The sequence below is a fragment of the Lissotriton helveticus genome, chromosome 1_1 (assembly GCF_964261635.1).
Source record: "Lissotriton helveticus chromosome 1_1, aLisHel1.1, whole genome shotgun sequence".
In the NCBI taxonomy this organism is placed as follows: Eukaryota; Metazoa; Chordata; class Amphibia; order Caudata; family Salamandridae; genus Lissotriton; species Lissotriton helveticus.
Genome location: NC_136057.1, coordinates 1,205,485,164 through 1,205,506,410, shown reverse-complemented (window position 1 = coordinate 1,205,506,410; position 21,247 = coordinate 1,205,485,164). Strand labels below are relative to the sequence as shown.

The following is a 21,247-nucleotide window of genomic DNA, read 5'->3' as shown; positions in this document are numbered from 1 at the left end:
CCTCCTCATCGACGACGAAGACGACGCCTTCATCGACGGCGAGTATGCCAGTGTCGTCGACCATTCCATTTACACCATCGACGACGAAGATCTTATCGTCGACGACGAAGTCGACGTCGATGACAAAGTCAAAGTCGCCGACAATTGCGCCGTCGACGACGATCATCCCGTCGACGAAGGACACGTCGACGAGAATTCCGTCGACGGGGACACCGTCGACAGGGGCACCGTCGACGACGGGGAAATTACCGTCGATGAAGGTAATGTCGACGAAGACGCCGTCGACGAAGCCGTCGACGACCCCTGGAAAGGCATCGTCACCATCGGCGCCACATATGGCACCGCCAATAGGGAAATGGAAAGAGTCTGTGTTACTTTCTCAAGCCATGGATACCTTGCCGCCACAGACAGTCCATATAGGCATTAAAAGCTCGAGGAAACCAATTACGCCAGACCTGACGTCACCTAGTAGGGTGCAAAAACTGCCTCCAACCTGCCTGCTTCAAGGTGAGGAGTCGGAGGAAGAGTTGTACACACAAGCCACAAGCCCATCAGACCTTGTGGTCAAGTGTCAAAGCACTGATGAGGAAATGGAGGAAGTGGAACATATGAAACATACAGTCCACACTCAAGTCCGCACACAGGTTACACCGATGGTGTGCCTACCAGCTGCCATAGTATCAGACCTGCAATTTCTAATACAGGACTATAAACAGCGTTTTCCGGAATAACCCACTACGCCTACACCTACATCTGTACACGCACCCACTCCATTGACCCGACACAAGCCGCCACCACTGGTGCTTAGTGGGGAACAAGAGCCAGTGCAAGCAATTCAATCGTCTGATGATGAAGAAGGAGACCAGGAAGAGGGCGAGGTCCGTGGAGACGAGTCTGACCCAGATGCAGATCAAGACTATATTGCTCCTTCTCCGGCCTCCCCGGAACCACAGTCCTCAGAATCACCACCCGCAGACATCGGTGGATTCCATAACCTTGTAGAGCGTGCAGCCAAATGATTCCATATGGCTATGGAATCTCAGGAAACCGAGTGCTTCCTGTACAACTTCAAGGAACCTGCTAAAAAGACAACCAAGTCAATTCCCATCATTGACTTTATATGGAAGCAAGGGAAATTACTGATGCAAACACCAGCTTCAATCCCAGTAGTAGTACCCAGACTCGACAAGAAATACAAGGCGACTTCATCGGCGCCAGCATGCCTCACAGGTCACCCCAAGGCAGATTCTGTGGTAACCCAGGCGGCACAGAAAAATTCACGTAACCCAGCATCGCCTCTGTCAACACCACCTGACAAGGAAGGCAGAAAACTGGATACTATTGGCAAGCGTTTCTCCACCACGTCGGCCATGACAGTGAATGTGTCAAATTCCATCGCACTTCTGTGCCGCTACAATCGGCAACTTTGGGCAGATATTGCACCTTACCTATCTGACCTGCCAGAGGATGTAAAACAGGAGGCTCATTCACTTCTCTTGGAAGGCCAGACATCTGCATCTGAGCTCATTGACTGCGCAATGGATGTCGCCATGACCGGTTTCAGGCAGCTGGCAGGTGCTGCTGTTCTCAGAAGACAAGGCTGGCTCAAAGCCACCTCTTTCCGCCAGGAGGTGCAAACGAAGATTCTTGATATGCCCTATGACGGCCAGCATCTCTTCGGAGAAAAGATTGATGAGGCCTTAAATACTATCAAAAAAGACACGGACACTGCCAAAGCCCTTGGACCACTGCAATTCCGGAACCAGTCCTTTCGTGGAAACAAAAATAGAGGACAATCTGCTTATAGAGGCACATACCAGAACAGGTCCTCCTATTCATACAACCAGAACAGAACGCAATACCAACCGCGACAACAGCAGCAAGGGCGTCAGACTTCCTACGGCAAGTCTAACTACAGGGGGAAGAACCAGAAAAAACCCGCTGGCAACCGCCAATGACTTGTGTCAATGGCCAGTCCATCCACCATTGCACTTCTTCGAAATTGGAGGGAAACTCACACACTTCCTAGACAATTAGAGATTGATAACAACAGATCGGTGGGTGCTCCAGCTAATTCAATTTGCACATTCTCTGGAATTTGTCACGATCCCCCCGACAACACCACCTCGCAAACGGTCCCACAGGCACCTACGATTGCTTCTTCAGGAAATCTCTTCCAAGCTGCAGAAGGGAGCGATAGAGAGAGTTCCACCAACCCACAAAGGAAAAGGTTTCTACTCCCACTTCTTCCTGATCCACAAGAAAGGGAAAAAGTGGAGACCAATCCTCGACCTCAGGGCACTCAACGTGTTCCTAAGGAAACAATTGTTCTGTATGGTAACACTCTAGGAGATACTGGGACTATTGGAGGAAGGGGACTACATGACGTCCTTGGACCTGCAGGACGCTTACTACCATATTTCTATCCTCAAAGGGCACAGGATGTACCTCAGGTTTGCCGTAGCGGGGCAGCATTACCAATTTTGTGTCCTTCCGTTTGGCCTCAAATCTGCTCCAGGGATATTTACCAAATGCCTCTCCCCTGTGGCAGCCTTCCTTCGTCAACAAGGACACCAGGTCTTCCCATACCTGGACGACTGGCTGGTAAAGGCACCATCTGCGACCGGCGCAGCCAAATCCTCCAGCGCCTGTCTGGATATTTTCCAACGTCTAGGTTTGACCCTCAACCACGAGAAGTCTGCACTGGAGCCCACCAAGTTCATTACATTTCTTGGGGCGACTCTAGACACGGAACGTGTCAAGGCTTTCCCTTCTCAGGAAAGAAAAGTAAAACTCACCTCCCTGGCCACGTCAGTGGCATCAAGGAAGACTTTACCGGTCCGCACCTTCAAGTCCCTCCTCGGCATGATGTCCTCATGTATCATGCTCATACCCCACTGCCGCCTCAAGATGCACCCACTCCAGGAGGAGTTGACGAACCAATGGACACAAAGTTCAGGATCATTCGAGGACCGCATACGAGTCACTCGAAACATGGTCAACCACTTACAGTGGTGGAGATCGCTCAAACACCTGTCACAAGGATTGCCGTTCCTGCTTCCCGCAGAGCCACATGTGATAACAACGGACGCATCCCTAGAAGGCTGGGGAGCTTTCCTCCAAGAACTCCAGATCAATGGCAAGTGGACAGAACAGGAAACCCAGCTCCACATCAACCTATTGGAGTTAAGAGCGGTCTTCCTAGCTCTACAAGCCTTCCTACCACGCAGTCAAAACTCCCCAGTGCTCGTCAGGACAGACAACACCACGACGATGCACTACCTGAACAAGCAGGGGGGGACGCGATCGCTCTCACTATCTCGAGAATCGCAAAGGGTCTGGAACTGGCTTGCGGAACATGGGATAACGCTGAAAGCAGAGTACGTCCCGGGCAAGGACAATGTCTTGGCGGACGCTCTGAGCAGACAGGGATCTCCATCCCACGAATGGGAACTAGACATGGAAGTGCTGGAACACATCTTCGCGGAATGGGGAACTTGCGAATAGACCTCTTTGCCACGAGAGAGAACGCCAAATGCCCAAGCTTCGCAAGCAGGCATCACCACTCAGGAACCCTCGGAAATGCATTTTCCATCGCATGGCACAACGTCTTTGCGTACGCCTTTCCGCCATTTCCACTGATACCCAGGGTTCTCAGGAAGATGAAGTTAGAGCCCTGCACTCTGATTCTGATCGCTCCATTCTGGCCGAGGCAGCACTGGTTCACGGACCTTCACCGCCTCTCTGCCCAGCCACCTATTCGCCTGCGTCAACATCCAGCTCTGCTCACAATGTCACAAGGACAGGTACATCACCCGAATCTGAGCTCTCTAAAATTGTCAGCTTGGCTCCTGAGTACCGGGAATTCAGCCACCTAAACATCCCGCAGGAGTGCAGAGAAGTCCTTGCAAAGGCTAGAGCGGACAGCACTAATAAAACTTACTCACTAAATGGAAGCGGTTTTGCTCTTTGTGTGTGGCCGAAGGCCTGCACCCTTTCCACACCACTCCACAGCAGCTGCTACCATACTTACTACATCTGGCACAATCGGGCCTTGCACATTGATCAATTAAAGTGCATCTGGCGGCGATCTCAAGATTCACCAGGACTTCTAAATCCCTATGGGCAAACAGACTTATAAAGCAGTTCCTTAAAGGTCTCTTCAGGTCCTTCCCACGACCAAGACTGATCCCTCCGTCGTGACACCTCAATGTGGTCCTTCACCAACTAATGAAGCACCCCTTTGAACCCATCCATAGGGCAGACATCAAATTTATCTCATGGAAAACGGCCCTCCTCCTGGCTTTGACTTCTGCTAGAAGGGTCAGCGAGTTGCAGGCTCTCTCAATTCAAGATCCTTTCATTCAGTTCAGGCAGGACAGAGTCATCTTACGAACTAATCCTCGGTTTATTCTGAAAGTCCCTTCGGACTTCCACCTCAACGAACCAGTGGTACTCAGGTCATTCTTTCCAAATCCTACCACTGTAGCCGAGAAAACTCTATATTCGTTGGATCTGAAGAGATGTCTTAAATTCTACATTGACAAGACAAAACACTTCCGAAAATCATCTCAACTCTTTATTGCCTTTAGTAGACCACGGAAAGGCATGCCCTTATCAAAACAAAGCATTTCAAGGTGGATTTCCTCGGCGATTACCTTTTGCCATGACAAGGCCGGACGACCTTTGGACTCAAGAGTCAAAGCTCATTCGACAAGAGCCATGTCCACGTCTACGGCACTGTTTGCTGGAGTGCCGGTATTGGACATCTGCAGAGCGGCGACCTGGAAGTCCCCGCATACCTTCACCGGGCACTATTGCCTGGATACTGAGCTGATGAAGGATGCAGCAGTGGGCCAAGCAGTGCTTCGCCATCTATTCCAGTGAGGTGAGCCTTCCGACATCCCTCCATCCTTTACTGGTATGCACATTCTTTTACTAATACTTACATGACAATGCATTTTGGTGGTTGGCAGTCGCGTGATATGTATTATCTACAGACTCATATATGATGTTCCATCAAAAATGTGCATAATATATTGCTGCTACTCTGATTCAGGCATGTGAATATATGAAAGACACCCAAATACTGGATAAGAAATGCGTTACTTACCTGTAACTGCAGTTATCCAGTATTGGTGTCTTTCATAGATTCACATGCACCCTCCCGCCTCCCCTGGAAGGACTCACCTATCTCTCTAACAAGTTTACGCCTACCTACCTTGGTGCGTACGAAAATCTGAGAGACCTAGGCTCCTGACAGGAAGGTTCTAGAAGGAGGTAGTAGCTGATTGGTTGGTTTCTTTACTTTGGTCCTTTTTACAAAAGGACATAGATAGGTCACTAAGGTGGGACCCTTGGGCCTACTCTAGTTTGGTCCTTTTTACAAAAGGATGTGGATAGGCCACTAAGGTGGGATCCTTAGGCCTATTCTTCTCTATGTATGTCTATAGGACATTACTTTTTTATATACCGGAGGCTCCCGTCTCGACGACGGGGAATGATTCAGGCATGTGAATCTATGAAAGACACCAATACTGGATAACTGCAGTTACAGGTAAGTAAAGCATTTCATATGGTGGCTTAAATGTATTATACTAACTCCATTCCAGCAAACGGAGAAAGGGTTACTTTTGTAACTCCGGTCACATAAACATAAGTGAAAGTGTAAATTTGGGAGTTAGGGAGGGTCTAAATTGAAAGTCTAATTCATCAGAATTTGGGCAAGTTTATTCCTAGGGGTGTTAGATTAACTTTTCTAACACGAGTCTAACATTGAGAAATGTATATGCATTGGTGATGGAGGGATTGACATTTAATATTCTAACTTTGAAGAAAATTCCTTCCCTGGGAAAGGGGGTGGGAGGGTGAGAAATACTATTCTAACTCAAGTTCAACAAACAAAAGAAAAACTGGAAACATAAGCAGGAGGTCAGATATACTATTCTAGCTCATCTAGCAAATGCTGCAGAAAGTGTATATGTTAGGGTGAGGTTACCATTTACTATTCTAACTCCAGTAATATACATTGAAGAAAGTGTAAACATAGAAGGTGGTATGATACATTTACTAATCTAACTCTAATCCAACAAAAAAGAGAACGTGTAAACAATGGGGTGGGTGAAGCTGTACTATTCTAACTCGAGTCAAAAAACATTGGGGGAAAGGCATACATGGAGGGTGCGTTAGATTTACTTTTCTGCATCTAGATCAACAATCTTTAAGGAAAATGAATACATTGGGAGATGGACGTATCAGATCTAGCAATCTAAATTTACTGTTTCCAAACCGGAGAAAGCACATACACCTTTGAGGTTGTTAGATTTATTTTTCTATCTCCAGCCCAAAAAACATAGAGGAATCTAATTCATTGGATGGGTTAAATTTACTATTCTAACTCCTGTAAAACAAACAATGAGAAAGTGCATACATTTGAGGAGTCACATTCATTATACCCATATCAGTTAGCTTCCCATTACAGAAATTAAACTTGAAACATGAAAACAACAAGCTTTTTTTAACATTTTAAAGATTTTATTTGTTTTTAAAACCATTTCTTTTAAATAACAGAACTCATCACACTCACCAAGAATGCCCACAATAGTCAAGGAATTACAAGCATTGTACCATGGTAAACACTATATTAGAGTTTGTCATCATTATGCATACTGCAAGTCACCATGGGCCCGATGTAGGTAGGCAAATACCGGTCGGAAACGGCCGAAAATACCGATTTTCGGCCGTTTCCGACCAGTATGTGGATATTGAGATGTAGGGGCATGTAAAATTACAGAATCAGTAATTTTACCGATTCTGTAATTTTACCGATTCGGTAAAATACCCAATTGGTAAAATTACAGAATCTGTAATTTTAGATGTAGGTAGCACTGTTTTCAGTGCTACAAGGGTTTAAGAATTCGTTATTTACCACCAACTAGAAGTTGGTGGTAAATAATGAAAACCCTTCAAAAAGCATTTTTTTTGCTTTAAAAATTGTGCTATGTTGCAGACATACATGCCCTAAGGGCATGTATGTCAGCAACATGTGCACCCATGCACAATTGAGGGGTGCAACAGGGTGTCAAAGTGACACCCTGCCACCCTTCAATGTTTCCCCCAATTACCGAATTGGTATTTACCGATTCGGTAATTGACATTGATTCCTATGGGCCTCAAGGCCCATAGGAATCAATGACAATTACAGACTCGGTAAATACCGATTCATTAATTACCGAATCATACCGATTCGGTAATTAATTTGGTAAATATACCTAAATCCCGATTGCCAGTTCTTAAATACCGAATCGGTATGATTCGGTATTTAAGAATCGGTAATCTGGGATTACCTACATCGGGCCCCAAGGATTTAGGTGACTATATAGAGACATGAGGCTGCAGGCCGAGTGCCTTTATTAGTGACAGAACTCCAAGGTGATTTGAAATATACTTCTTAATGGACAGAAAGGGGGTACTTTATAACATATGATATAAGGACCACTTGACCCTTCTCTTCAAAATACATTGCATAGCCTACTGTTTTGAGTGACATCTTCTACTAATCTAACCTTTTTAGCTCACAGAACTTTGCATATTGGGATTTGCAATGTTGAAGTGAAATTAAATGTCCTGGAATGTAATATGTTTCAGGCTAAAGAGCCAGGAATTGCTAAAAGTATCATGTAGGACCTCTTGGCAGCTGTGCTTGAGTATCCTCCAGAACCTAGAAACTCTTGTCAATCCAAGAAACAAACATCTGGGCCTTCATAGGTGAAGGGTAGGGGAGAACCTTAATTTGCTTTCCTGCCTTTCACCGCCTGTGAAAGAAATTACTTTATTGCTTCGACAAAACTGCATTGCTCATTCCGGAAAGGTATTCATGAGGGAAGTTGGAACATGGGCACTCAAGCAATGTATTTGTGAAGTGACAGTTTATTTTACAAATTTCTACTGGCACACAGTGCTTGAGCTCACATTCACCAACCTCTTTCAAGCTGTGGTAACACTTCCAGGTCTCTTGAGTACAATTACATCACATGTCGCTTTAAATAACTTATTACAAGCCATCGGGTGCATCATCATTTTCTTGTATAGGTGCATTCTGACATCAAAAAGTGCCTGTAATAAGTAAAATACATGATAAAAATAGTATGATAATAAGTTTCCAATATATAACAGACATAGACAATATCAATGTATGTAAAAGGAATTACTACCATTAAGCCACAACAGGCATTTCACCAACGGTGAGCGTTATTCCGTGGATGCCTGCAAGTTGCCAAGAAAACACATGATATTGTGGGGGCAAGCACATCACCAGTGGTGGGAAGGGTATCATCTCAAGGCTACCCACAAGTTGTCAAACGTTGCCACTATTGTGCAAGGGTCAGCTTTTTACATGTATGTTCAATTGACATTATCTCATCGATGCTTACTAGTTGCCATGATTGCCCTCCATTGTGCTAAGTTCAGCATTGTATTAGTGTAAAATACATGCACACTAATGTATGCACACACAATCTCAGTCAGGTATGCAACCTTCATACACATGCACAAACACACCAACATACATGCATACTCACACACATATACACACATTCAAACACACACAATATAGTGCTCTTGGCTCCAGCGATCTCCCCCCCCCGAATGATCAGGCTGATCTGTGCTACCGAAAGGAAGGATGTGCAGGCTGAACTGCTTGTTGGAGAAGTAGGAGCACTATGGTGCAAGAGTGCATGTGTATGTAGAAATAGGAATAAACAAGGAGAAATTAGTATATTTCTCCTCGTTACGCCTCCCCTGGGGAGGCGTAGCATTTTGATGCATTCCCAGGTTTACCACTAATGGTAAATCTGGGAATGCGTCAAAACCATGGGTGGATGCGCGGGAACACCCACGTTCCACCCATGGCATGCCTCCTTGGGGCAGAGTAACGCAAGGCATCAACTTGTGCTGCATTGCACTACTTCAGATTTACTAAGTAACGCAGTACCATGTAAGGTGGCCTTGCATTTCTGGGTAAATCTGACTTATGGGTTGGGTTGCCTTTCAAACACCATGCGTGCTACAAGGGAAACACAATCCCTTGTTAAATCTGCCACAAAGTGTTTTGAAAATGTTGTTTCATAGTGAAGAGCAAATATTGTCATTTATCTTGAAAAATTTATATTTTCGAAGTTAAGTGATATATGAAAATTATACAAGCATTTAAGCGGCCAAAAAAGAGCATGGCCCCACCACGCCCTGTCAAACTCTCACCCCCCCCCAGTAATAGCCCTACTATTTGCTTGTTTTGCTTTTTTAGTTTTGTTTATTATTAATATACCGTAGAAACTTTGTATACTGTGGGTTAGAGTACCAAAAGATGCACAGATGTGCCATGCTTTTCTGGTTACTTGTTCCACCTTTAGAAATAATTACCTACCACCATGCTGTCCCTATTTTGCTATGTTTAAAGCATCCACTTTCTATTCTCCACTACATTTCCATCCTTGACAGCAGCAAGTGGTGTCCAGTATTTAAAACATGTTGTGATCTAGGGTCTACATGATGACATGAATATCTGATCGGCATGCTAAAACACCAGATTTGGAGAAAGAAAATGATCAGGGCAAGTCATGTTCTGTTTCAATTGTTTCTAGTGTTGCTTTACAAGGCAAGAATACATCCGATTTTAGGCTACACAAACAATGTAAAGTTCCATACAATAAATCTAAAATGAAATAATTCACATAAATCAGAGGGTAGGTTTCATGGCATAACGCAAAAATGATGTGGGCCCCTGCGGAATGTGATGAGGGGCTTGCGCGTTTCCCATATCTCGCAAATATTAAATGGTCTTGGGATGAATGAGGCTTGTGAATGGTTGGGGGCCCCACTTGACCCGCAGGGACTGCAGGGGTCTGTGTTAAGTCCCTGGGTAGCCTTATAACCGGACATGGATCTGTTCCTCCTGGACCACTCTTAGACACCCTTAGCCTAGACTCAAGCCACAGTGCCCACAATTTGAAACCATACCAATTTGTGTTAATCGCAACTGCTAATAATTACACTTAAATTGTATTTTATGCAAGTCCTCTTGCTAATTGTATGTTCTAAAATATATGATTTACCTATAATTAATAAAATATAAATTGCGCTCAATGCATCATACATGATCCCTAATTCATTTCTAGTTGATAACACTGCTGTTGGACTTGGCACTTTTTGCAGGGTCATCCCTGCACTTTTTGCCTCCCTCCAAGCCTTTTTTCTGACATGGTGTTGGTGGTTCTAGGACTCTGGGCACTTTAGCACTGCTGCCCAGTGTAACATGTGTGTGCTCTCTGTGGTAAATATGGTAAAAATTGGTCTACACCTGTTTGGAATCTTTAATTTCACTGTCAGTCTCTTGTAAAGTGGTTTCTCTTATACTTGGGGCTGGTAAATTAAATGCTGCTGGTGGGCTTGCAGCCCTGAGTGCACCTGCCACCAAAGTAGCCTTTCAAACCTGTCTCAGACCTCTGCCATTGCAGGGCCTCTGCACGCAGTGTTACTGCCACTGTGACATGGCACCCAAAGTGAGTGCCACGTCTGTGACCCCCTTTTACTGCATGTCAGTCACCCCTAAGGTATGCCTTAGCTAGCCCTATGGGCAGGGTGCATTGTAGGTAAAATGTAGGACATGTACCTTAAGTGTGTGACATGTCATGGTAGTGAGAAACAGCCTTTGTGGTTTCTCACTGCTGGGAGGCTGCCCTCTGATAGGAATGCATTGGGATTCCCTGATAAGTGTTTCAGTGTTTATTCCTGATATGAGAGGAGCAGCGTGGTCAAGTTTGGTATATTTGGAATGGTAATAACAAATGCTGCGCAATGGTGTGCCCAGATTTATTATACCTATTTTAGAAATGCAACTTTTAGAAGTTGGCATTTCTGTGTGCTATGTGTCTGCCTACCTGATGTGGTTTGCATGTCTGGCTTTGGAGTGACAGGGGCTGGTGAGGTGTGTTGCTTCAGGGAGAGCAGGGTGAGTCAGCGCTAGGCTGAATAGGGGATCTGCATTTGGAGTAGTGGGAGGAGTAGTCCCCTGACCCAGAATAGGTCTGTGCCTGCCTGGGTGAATGCTGGCTCCACCCACTGTGGTGTGTCTGATGACGAGCCCCTACCTGACAATAGGGAAGAGGAGTCCTGTAAACAGAGTGCTCCAAAAAAAAAAAAAAACAGCTCAGGCTGGTTCCCCCAAGCCCTCTGCCAAGGGCCGACAAAAGAGAATGCTGTATAAATATTGGGGCTGAGACCCCATAAAAGCGTTGTGCTTCTTGGTCACTTGCTGCTGCTGGGCCCCAGGAGGAACCGCCATGCGGGCTGCCTCCCTGCTGGAGGGCCCTGTGAGCTGGCCCAGCCATGTGCCCCTGGGACTTATTTGCCTCATGAGCGCTACACTTCTCCCAAGACGGGAGGAGCGTGGGTGGCCTGCAGCGCTGTGGTGCATGATGATTTGGGGAATCCCAGCGAAGGGATTCCCCCGAGATGCTGGGAGACAGCGGGAGCCCACCCCACATTTTGTGTTTATCGGTGGTAGCCCACTCCGCATTGGTAGTATTTTTACTGCTGGAGCCCACCCCACACTTTGCCCCCGAGAAGAGAGGAACCACTGTGTCCTGACCCAGAAGACAGGCAACTTGCCTGGTTGTGGGCGTGGCCGGAAGAGGCACGCGGTGAAAGCAGAAAGCCTGGTGCCCCAAAGAGGAGCGAGAGGCGACGGAGCCTCTTGGCTCCATTTGCTGCATTACCACCTTCCCCCACCTGGCAGAAGGGGAGGAAAACCGGGGAGGAAGAGCGCAGGCCCCGGAGAGCCCGGTGATTGGGGCTCAAATCTGCTCATTGTCGGTGCTCACAAGGCACTGTGGTATTAGTGCGTGTTGGTCTGAGTGGTCCCGCAGGCGAGCGGGTCGCTCCAACGTTGAGGGCAATTCTGTTTTTAAATTCCTGGAGTGGGGCTGATTTGGGAGCATTGGTGCCGAGTGAGAGCCCCCGACGGAGCCCAGTGAACGGGGCTCCCAGAGCACAGTGAGTGCTGATTTCACTAAGAGCGGAGCCGTGTTGGTGCTCCCGAGGCACAGTGAGTGCCCTTGCTTGTTTACTTTTCACAGCTGCACCGCAGTTGCGGGCAGCTTCAATGAGAGGGGGACATTGTCTGGGAGTCCAAGTTGGGCTCCAGGGGCACAGGAGTGATGTGCCCTAATGGTGATGAGGATGCTGGGACAGTGAACATGCCCTTTAGGTAAATCAGGGCTCCTCGCAGTTACAGGCCTGTTGTGCTGAAGCTATGTGTACACTAATAATGCTGGAAGGTGCACTGATGCTAATTGCGTGTATGCCATTGTGTACAGGGTTACTGTTTCTATAATGTGTTTCTAATATGTGCACCTTGGCGGTTTATTTTCCTAGGGTGCACGGTGGCTAATTTTGTGCAAGAACAAATATGCTGTGTCGTCATTTGTGTTATGCCTAATGTAATATGCACAAAGTACTTGGGGCATAGTGTGATTAGGTGAGCTCCAGAAAGTCGGTAGGCACGATATCTCCATACTGCCATGCAAAGCTGAAGGGTGCACCTGATGAGTGATTATGGTGCACTGTTGCTGATCATGTTTTGCATAATGTGTTTATGCTAAGGGGCACTGAAGGGGCACTGCTGGTGTAGGATAGATGCTTAAGGTGGTTTATGTCCTAATATGATTTATGCATAATGTGTTTATATTGTTAATATGATATAATGCTGAGTACAGTATTTCGCCAGTTACTGGTTGTGATATTATTTCTACTGCTTGTGCTTGTGATTGTTCTGACAGTGGTCTGATTGGCCCTGTCCTGTGTATATAATCCCCTGTAAATATTGCTTAGTGCCAGTTGGCACAGTGTATATGCGTGATTATGATTCTAATGTGTTTTGCATGGTAAAAAGGCTATTTATTATATATAACCATGTGTGGAGTCTCTTTTATAGTGTGTCTAGTGTGTTGCTGCTGTGTGTGTGTTGCGCAAATGCTTTACACAGTGCCTCTTGGATAAGCCTGACTGCTCGCGCCAAGCTACCAAGGGGGTGAGCAGGGGTTATCTTCAGTGTGTAACTCCCTTGCCCTGACTAGAGTGGTGGTTTCTGCCTGGCTTAGGCACAAGCCCTAGCCAACCAGAAATTCAATTTCTAACAACTGCCAAACTATGTGTTTTATTTTTCTGTAATGATATACCTTTTTTTCACAGTGCACCGGAGAAAGCAACTTGCACATGAATACTCTTTGAAAGCAAAGGTCCAGCATATATCATCAGGGATAGGTAAGTGAAAAATATTGAGGCCAACCTAGTAGAGGGGTGCTAAATACTTTCAGGAAGTTGTATTTTTCAAATGAAGGGAGAAGGTAATAGGAATTGTAAAATGATACACAGACAAATGGGACACAGGATTTTTTATAGGAGTTTTAGATGTTCAAGGGCCTGATTTAGAGTTGGTTGGCAGCTGAAAATCCTCTCCTCTTGATTGAGCATTTCCTTCACAAATCAAAGGATATCCTTTTTTACATGAAGGCCGTGCAATGATGGGTGGGGGGTTGCTGGAGGAACACAAGGTAGAGCTCCACCATGTAGGCGAAGTAATATGAATAAAATCCACAAGAATAAGAAACCGTACATTTTTATATTATTACGTTTGCGTAATTGGAAGATAGGCAGAGGAGATTTAAGAGCACTGCTTAAAGATGGCTAGTCAGTAATGGAGAGGACTGCCTAGTCATGAATGATATATTGCACTTGATAGCAACAAGACAGAGGATGTACTATACAGAGAAAAAACAATAGCAGTTATGGTGCAGAGGTTAAAGGGCAGAACTGAAGGTATCAGTTGGAGGACTGATTTGTAAAACGTTTTGCACCCCATTGTGTACTCATCATTGAAATTGTGTTCAAGAAAACATAAATCCTGATTCTGATCCTGACCACAAATTTCGCTTACAACTGGTGGAAATTCTGCACGTACAGGGGATTTTTCGCCGCTGTCTGTTTAGAGATATGAGGGCAAAGGGGTATGGTACCATACCATCTTGACATGCTAGCCATTTGAGTTTTATATATCGTCCTAGAAATATATCACAGAAAATATATTGACAACCGAAATATCAACAAGCTTTAAGTATATGGAAATAAGTATAGGTTAACTATACTTAACTCCATTTCTATTTACCTCGACAATATATGCACCTTCAAGCTACATGGATGTATAGTTAACAATAGCAAATCTATACTCTCTAATGTACACCTACCACCACGATATTTTGGTTTGCAATATTTTTGCTGTAATAGTCTGGTAGAACAATATTTATGTAAAAGACATTCTGAAATACACCTCAAAAAGAGATAGGTTTAGGTAAATTCCCATTTAGGTAGTTAATGAAGAATTCAGTATTTTGCCTCCCTCTCCCAACCCCGGAAACACAAGTACAGTCACACCTGAAAAAGTGCGTCATGTGTGGTTATGGCCATGCTGCACCAACATTTTTCACTGTGACATAGGGTAATGCATTTCTCCATGTGGGAAAATAGTGTCTGGTGCAGAAAAAAAGAAACCGGTTATTCCACAATACATAGGGGCAGATTTTTAAAGTAGTCATGAAACGCAGCGCAGCATTAAAAAATGCTGTGATGTGTTGCATGACAGGAAGGGAGTAGGAGTGCACCATATCTAAAGACATAAGGCTCTCTCCTCGCCTCTCCCTAGTGCCAGTGCTTATTTCAGCTGTTGTGGGCCAGGGACACACTTTAGCGCCATAGCACTAATGTGCGTGTCTGAGTCTAGCATAGGTTTTGTATAGGAGGTCTACCCTTCCTGGTCAAAATACTATACCTAGGCAAGTTCAAACACTTGTCCCACTTTGTATGTGTGCAACACAGTGCAGAACGCATGCAAAGTAGGAAAAGAAAGTAGAAATGAAAACATTTCTCCTCCTAACACCTCCTTTCAGATGGTGTTAACGTTTGGCACTAAACCCTGTCTACAATTGTTTGTAGATACGGTTTGCGTCAAAAGGCATGGGTGGTTGCATGGGAATGCCCATGTACAAACAATGTAACCCCCACTTGGCCCTAAGTAACGCTTTGCGTTACTTGCAGGGTGCTTTCCAATGCAAAGATTTGCTCTAGAAAATAAATTGGTAAAAAAACATTTTGTGCTGGTTAGCGTCACTTTCGTGATACTAACCCAGCGCAAAATGATTGAAACTCTGCCCCATAGTGCAGATGACATCCTTGTTCTAAGACAGTATTGTAGAGTAATTAAGGACATCTAGGATTTGCAGAAATTTCAAAGCATACGCCTCGATATTAAGGTAAATCGCCTAAAAGTTGGAATTCTCTGAAAATCATAAAAGGAAACCTATGATAAACTTGACCTTTTTCGAAATTATGGGTGAATGCCACATTTTAAGGCCAGTATGAAGCATACTAATTAAATTATAGGTAAAGAAGATGGTAAATACACAGATGGCAGAGGCAGTTGGGTTTGAATAAAGCACTATATGAATTTTCCTGCTCGCTCGCTCAATCATGTACGTATCATAAAAATCCCCGGGCTATGCAAAAAAAAAAATACTACTTATTGGACTTTCCTTTATAGAACATCAATCCAAACAAATAATTTTGGCTAACGTGACTTTAATTTTTGATGTAGTTCTGTACATAAACTATGTATACAAAGGAAATGCTAATGAAACTGAATATTTTGGTTTGTAGCCTCTTCTTTAGAGCAACGCGTATCGATCCTTTCTGCCAACGTGGATGATGTCTACTGAAAAGGAGAACGTCTTTTACTCGCAGTTCCAGATGATTTCTGAGAAAGTGTTGCAAAGTCCAGCCAAACCAAAGCCATGCACTTCCTCTACCGCGCGCTGCTCACGACGGATAGCTATCTGCAGTGTGTTTTCACAAGCAACAGACATGCTACCTACTTGCATCCCAGGTGGGAATTCCAGTTGGTCCTTTCACAGATGCTCTCTACTGGTACCAAGCTGAGCCATTTGTGTTATATGAGAACAACTGCACTGCTATCGAGAACATTGCATCTACAATTTGGAAATGGATATTATTTTCAAAACTGATGTTTCTTGCTTACCGTTATCTCATTTGGGACCGTGTGATTGAAATTTATACCACGAGTTTATATGCCAGGCCTGCCTTAAACTTAAAAAAAAATCCAGTGAGTTTGAAGTGAAGAACTTGATTACAACGAATGCTAAAAGCACACATACAGATAATGAATATTCCTCAGTGACGCATAGTAAATGCTGCAGTGAAGTGCTTTTATAGTGAAGATTTTGTTCAGTCATTTAAAGCAGTCTGTCCTCATGACAAGCCAACGCCTCGTGCTTGGTTCTTCAATGGTATTTATCCAATTGACTTGAAACAGGCATGGAAGCAATAAGGTTGTGATGATCATGTATAAAACACATCTGGAGTGTATTCCCATGTTCATGGAGAATCATGAGGAAAGAAAAGTAATTTGTTCGTGAATGATTAGAAGCAGGGCGGGCTTTAGCGCTAGTGGCGCGTGGTGCAACAGAATTTTTTGGCGCCCTCCATGACTTCCTTCTCCGCAAATTCCACCACTATCACTCTCCAACAGTGCTCTATACCTCTCCATAACCCCTCTTTGACATACAGTTCATTTGTTTTAAAGTGCTACTCATAGTTCACTCATACTCAGTTTTGTGATCTGCATGGTACAAGTTATTTGCAGCAGGGACATTATCCCTCTGTGCTAATTTATGATGAGTAAAAAAAAACAACCACTTGACAAAATTCTGATCTCTCACCAGCAGTAAAATTAATCACCAGAGTTATTTTGACATTTTTATTATTGCCTAAAAACTGCTGGATGTACAAGGAAGTTCATGTGCCATCAGTTATTTTTAAATACAGCGGCCCCCACCAAAGTCAGCGTCAGGTGCGGCTACACCCGTCACACCTCCCTAAAGCCGTCCCTGATCTGAAGTGAGTTTGAACGGTTTATCAGAAGTCAGCAACTCAGCACCGTGCGTTATGCTGGTGGGAAAAAATCTCACAGCGCCATATTTATTAAGACCTGTGTGCCGATAATGCCATCACCTTAGCTTAAACAAGATATGCCATTTTATAAGGACTCTGAACTTTGCGCCAAAACACCAAGGTGAGGAGGCGGGAGTTTGCATGGCATTTGTTACAGATATATTCCCCAAATGTCAAACTTGTACACGATAAAAGCCGCCCAAAGATATTAGATGGGTAAAGTATGCAATTTCTTTGAAATGACACGTTACCCATGGTAACGTCTTATGATATTCTGCTTTGGAAATGGTTATATTTGACATCAGTATTTCACACAAAAGCCAAGCTGTGCTACTTTAAGTTGATGTGGATTTGTGTTAAATCCTAGGGGTGTTCGCCTGTTTCTGCTCTGTTTCAGTACAATACAATACAATAATATTTATAAAGCACCCAACTGCTTCCGAAGAAGCTACTGGCGCTCACAGCATGTGACCAGTCCTTAAACTAACCAGGAAGCCAAACCGAAGATCAGAGACCACCCAGTCAGAAATTAAATAGAAAAGTCCTCAAGTGTTTTCTAAAAATATTTTCAGAGGGACAAGAACAAAGACTAGGAGGAAGAGTACCTGAGTTTAAAAAGTGAGACAAACCAAAGATCACCCACCTCTCCTAGCTTTGCGAATGCAGGGAATTGGAAGAAGCTTTAGTTCATTAAATCTCAAGGAAATCACCTGATGATAAGCTTTGAATCTCTTACTTAAAATGAGAGGTCATTTTTGCTCAAATGCTCTATAGGCAGCGATAAGAGCCTTAAATGTAATCTGTTTAGTCATAGGCAACCAATGTAGTTGTTTTAAATAAAAAGGCACTGATAGGCGAGCAGGAGTTTTCAAAATCAGATGGCAAGCTGCATTTTGAATAATCTGAAGCCGCTGGACGAAATACGCCAGCAAGCACAGGAACAAACTGTTTGCCTAATTCAATTTAGAGGTCACCAGAGAGTGAACAATAATCTTATGGGTATCCTCAGGCATTAAATTGCAGAAATTGACTTGATATAGGGTTCAAAAGATGGATTAGAATCAAATTTGCTACCCAAAATTGTTGCGGACAGAGTGGGTGTAGGATGGGACCCAAGCTCAGGGGGCCACCGGTAACAAGAATCAGAGGGGAGTTTAGTTCCTGAAAAAAAAGAATCTATTCTGCTGCTCGGACCACAACCAAAGACCTACCCACACGGAGTCGGGAGGACAGAGAAGCTTCTCTGTCCTCCTGTTGGTTGTGGTTTGAGCAGCGGACAGGGTACCTACCATCAAGGTGCCTCGACACGAGAGAAGACTATTGAAGCCTCTGATAGTTCCCAATAGGGTCCCATTAGGATGAAGCAGGACCAATCGGCCTGCCCTTGAGCATCCTGTGGAAGGTAGTACTGCCTCCTACCACAGCGTGTAGCACTCTTATTTCTCACCCGGTCCTGACGAATTGCTATAAGAGCATGAAACATGTCGGTAGAACTTACACTCCTGGATCATTGCACCAGGGTGAATCTTCACCTCACTGTTTTTATTTAGGTAGATAACCGCACCATTAAAAAACCCAGTGGATTTTCTAACCTGTTTTATTGTTCACCCACCTCTCACCTCTACACAATCACTAGAGCCCTCATACCCACATGCACCAACTGGCAGGAACAAAAGATCTCCGGTAAAGAGCCCCTTTATGGGTGCCCGTCAAACATTGCAGCACCCGTCTGACGAGGAGCAAAATCCAGATGATGAAGCATGACACCTAGCTTGCTGGGTGTGTGAGGGTTTTAGTTCCAAAAGAGGGATTTCCCCACCCTCTATCTCTCCACTTTGTGTTTGGTTCGCACATTCTTCCTCCCCTGGGGAACAGTGTATTCTTTTTTGTTGATATCACTTATTAAATGCAATAAGGTAACCCAATGTTGTCCTATGGGAGAAGTATGCCATGCAGTAGTAAAACACGAATTTGGAAGTTTTTCACTACCAGGACAGGTAAAACGTAAAAGTATATGGTTAACTTTTTAAATACAACGCACCCTGCCCTGTGGACTGTTTAGGGCCTACACTAGGTGTGACTTATATGTCTTAAAAAGTAAGGTTTAGGCCTGGCCAAAGGTTTACTTTGCCAGGTCGAAATGGCAGTTTTAAACTGCACACACAGACTGGACTGGTAATCCTGAGACATGTCTTTAACCCCTTCCATGCTCATGACGAGCTCAGCTCGTCATGAGGTATACCTCTTGTACACTCATGAGGAGCTGAACTCGTCATGAACAATGGGAATCCATGAAGTACAGCATAGGGGAAAAATCTGGGAAGCACCCAAGGTGTTAAAGAGCTGCTTAAGTGGGTGGCACAATAAATGCTGCAGGCCCGCTAGTGGAATTTAAGTCACAGGCCCTGGGAACCTGTAGTTTCCACTTTACTGGGGACTTTTAAGTAAATGTAACATGCCCATTGGGTGTAAGCCAATATTACTGTGTTTAGAGGAGAGAGCACAAGCACTTTAGCACTTGTTAGCAGTGGTAAAGGGTGCAATGTTCTAAAGCTAACAAAAAGGGGTTCAAAGAAAAGGAGGATGAAGGCAAAACGTTTGGGGTTGACCATGCAGTAAGGGTCAGATGTAACAATATTGTCTAGAGATAATCTCTTCCTTGGTAGCAATGTGAATTTAACACAATCTGGGTCAACCATTACCCCACAAATAAAATAAATGAGTTCTTTGTTTGAGTACCTGTACACACAATTTGAATTTATGGCTGCAAAGTCTCTGAAAATGTCAAAAGAATAGCAAATGTTTGATCTGGCTTTGTTTGGTTCTGCCTTATAAACCTGGGAAACATCTATGTTTTCACACCTCTTTTAAATATTAAGTACCAAGTAATGTGAAGGTAAATTTAGATTTATTATCTTTAACTCTATGTCTATATACGTTAAGGATCTATATAATATCACAATACACAGACGCAGAGTTAAGAATAATATATCTCTATTTACCTTCATATCCTTACCTTCACCTTATTTTGTTAGTCAATATTCTGGCTTCCATAGCTTAGCAGAACAATATTTTTGTGCTGGATATTCTGACATGTTCTTAAGAGTATAAGACACTGAGGCAATGCTGAGAGATTAAAATGTGTACCCTGTAGAGATCAGCAATCAGAGCTCAACTTGATGTGCAAACTAAGCAACAATGATTATCTGGAAAGCACTCTAATTAAGTCCTTTAACTCTCCCAAATTTGCATCCGTACCTAATACAATATTTTCATTATAACCTACCTCTAAGCCGACGAACCCACAGAACTAATTTATTAAAATAAAAACATGACATTTATATGGAAGACTAATTATATTGGTTATGTTTGACTGCACATGTTAGGAATATTAAGAACCTTTTGTATTGTTATTTATTAAATATATACAATTTCATGTCATTTACCGTAACATATTGTTACCTTTTTAACTAGAACTGTTATTGTTAGAATTAAAGTCCTGTTTATTTCACTGGTATTACATTTGAAAGAAAGACTGAAGAAAACGTATAATCATTCTACATCCAGATACAAAATATATGTATATAAAATGTTATTTGTAAAGCTTGTATATAGTGTGTCGGACACAATAAACATTCTGCCGATGTTTTGCTTTGCGTAATTGTTTATTCTTAATTCTAAAGAAGCTTACTTCTTTGCATTTGAATGTGAATGTAATTTTTTTGTTACATGCAGGCATCACAGATTGAAGGTTCATCCTAGTTTCCATTCATCCTTGCTACCATCAGGGTCATCATCACACAACTTGTGGGACTATGCTAAAAAAGCAATAGACGAGTTACCACAAAGTTGTACATGTCCCCATTCCAAAGTTCCATGGACAGGAAGCACCTCCCATCCTCAGTGCTTTTTATACCTGTTGGACACAAATACCCAATCATCATTTTAGATCTGGTGGATTTTGGATGAAACCCTCCCAGAATGAACCAGCTAGTGTCTGCAGTGGGAAACACCGGATGGCACCACTTGCACTGAACACTTCATTTCCACTAGCCACTACTTGGGAGCACCTTGTACAAATGGGATGGCAAACAGTTCATCAAGCTACTTGGCATTTCGTACCTCTCTCCGCCTGTGAGAAGCTGCTATAATTCTTCAGTGAGCTCGACTT

At 43.8% G+C, this 21,247-nt stretch overlaps 1 protein-coding gene across 2 annotated transcripts in view; it reads left to right on the top strand.

Annotated features, from left to right (window-relative positions):
• The window catches only part of IL17REL (interleukin 17 receptor E like), a 705,004-nt gene extending 684,274 nt beyond the window's left edge, over positions 1-20,730 (top strand). Inside the window, exons 17-18 of one of the 2 annotated variants that reach the window (XM_078679532.1) lie at positions 13,249-13,320; positions 15,766-20,730. In XM_078679532.1, coding sequence (XP_078535658.1) covers positions 13,249-13,320; positions 15,766-15,824 — 131 coding nt within the window. In that variant the 3' untranslated portion in view covers positions 15,825-20,730. The remainder of the gene's footprint in view (positions 1-13,248; positions 13,321-15,765) is intronic. The other variant, XM_078679543.1, reaches the window with a different exon arrangement.
• Positions 20,731-21,247: the final 517 nt, after the last annotated feature.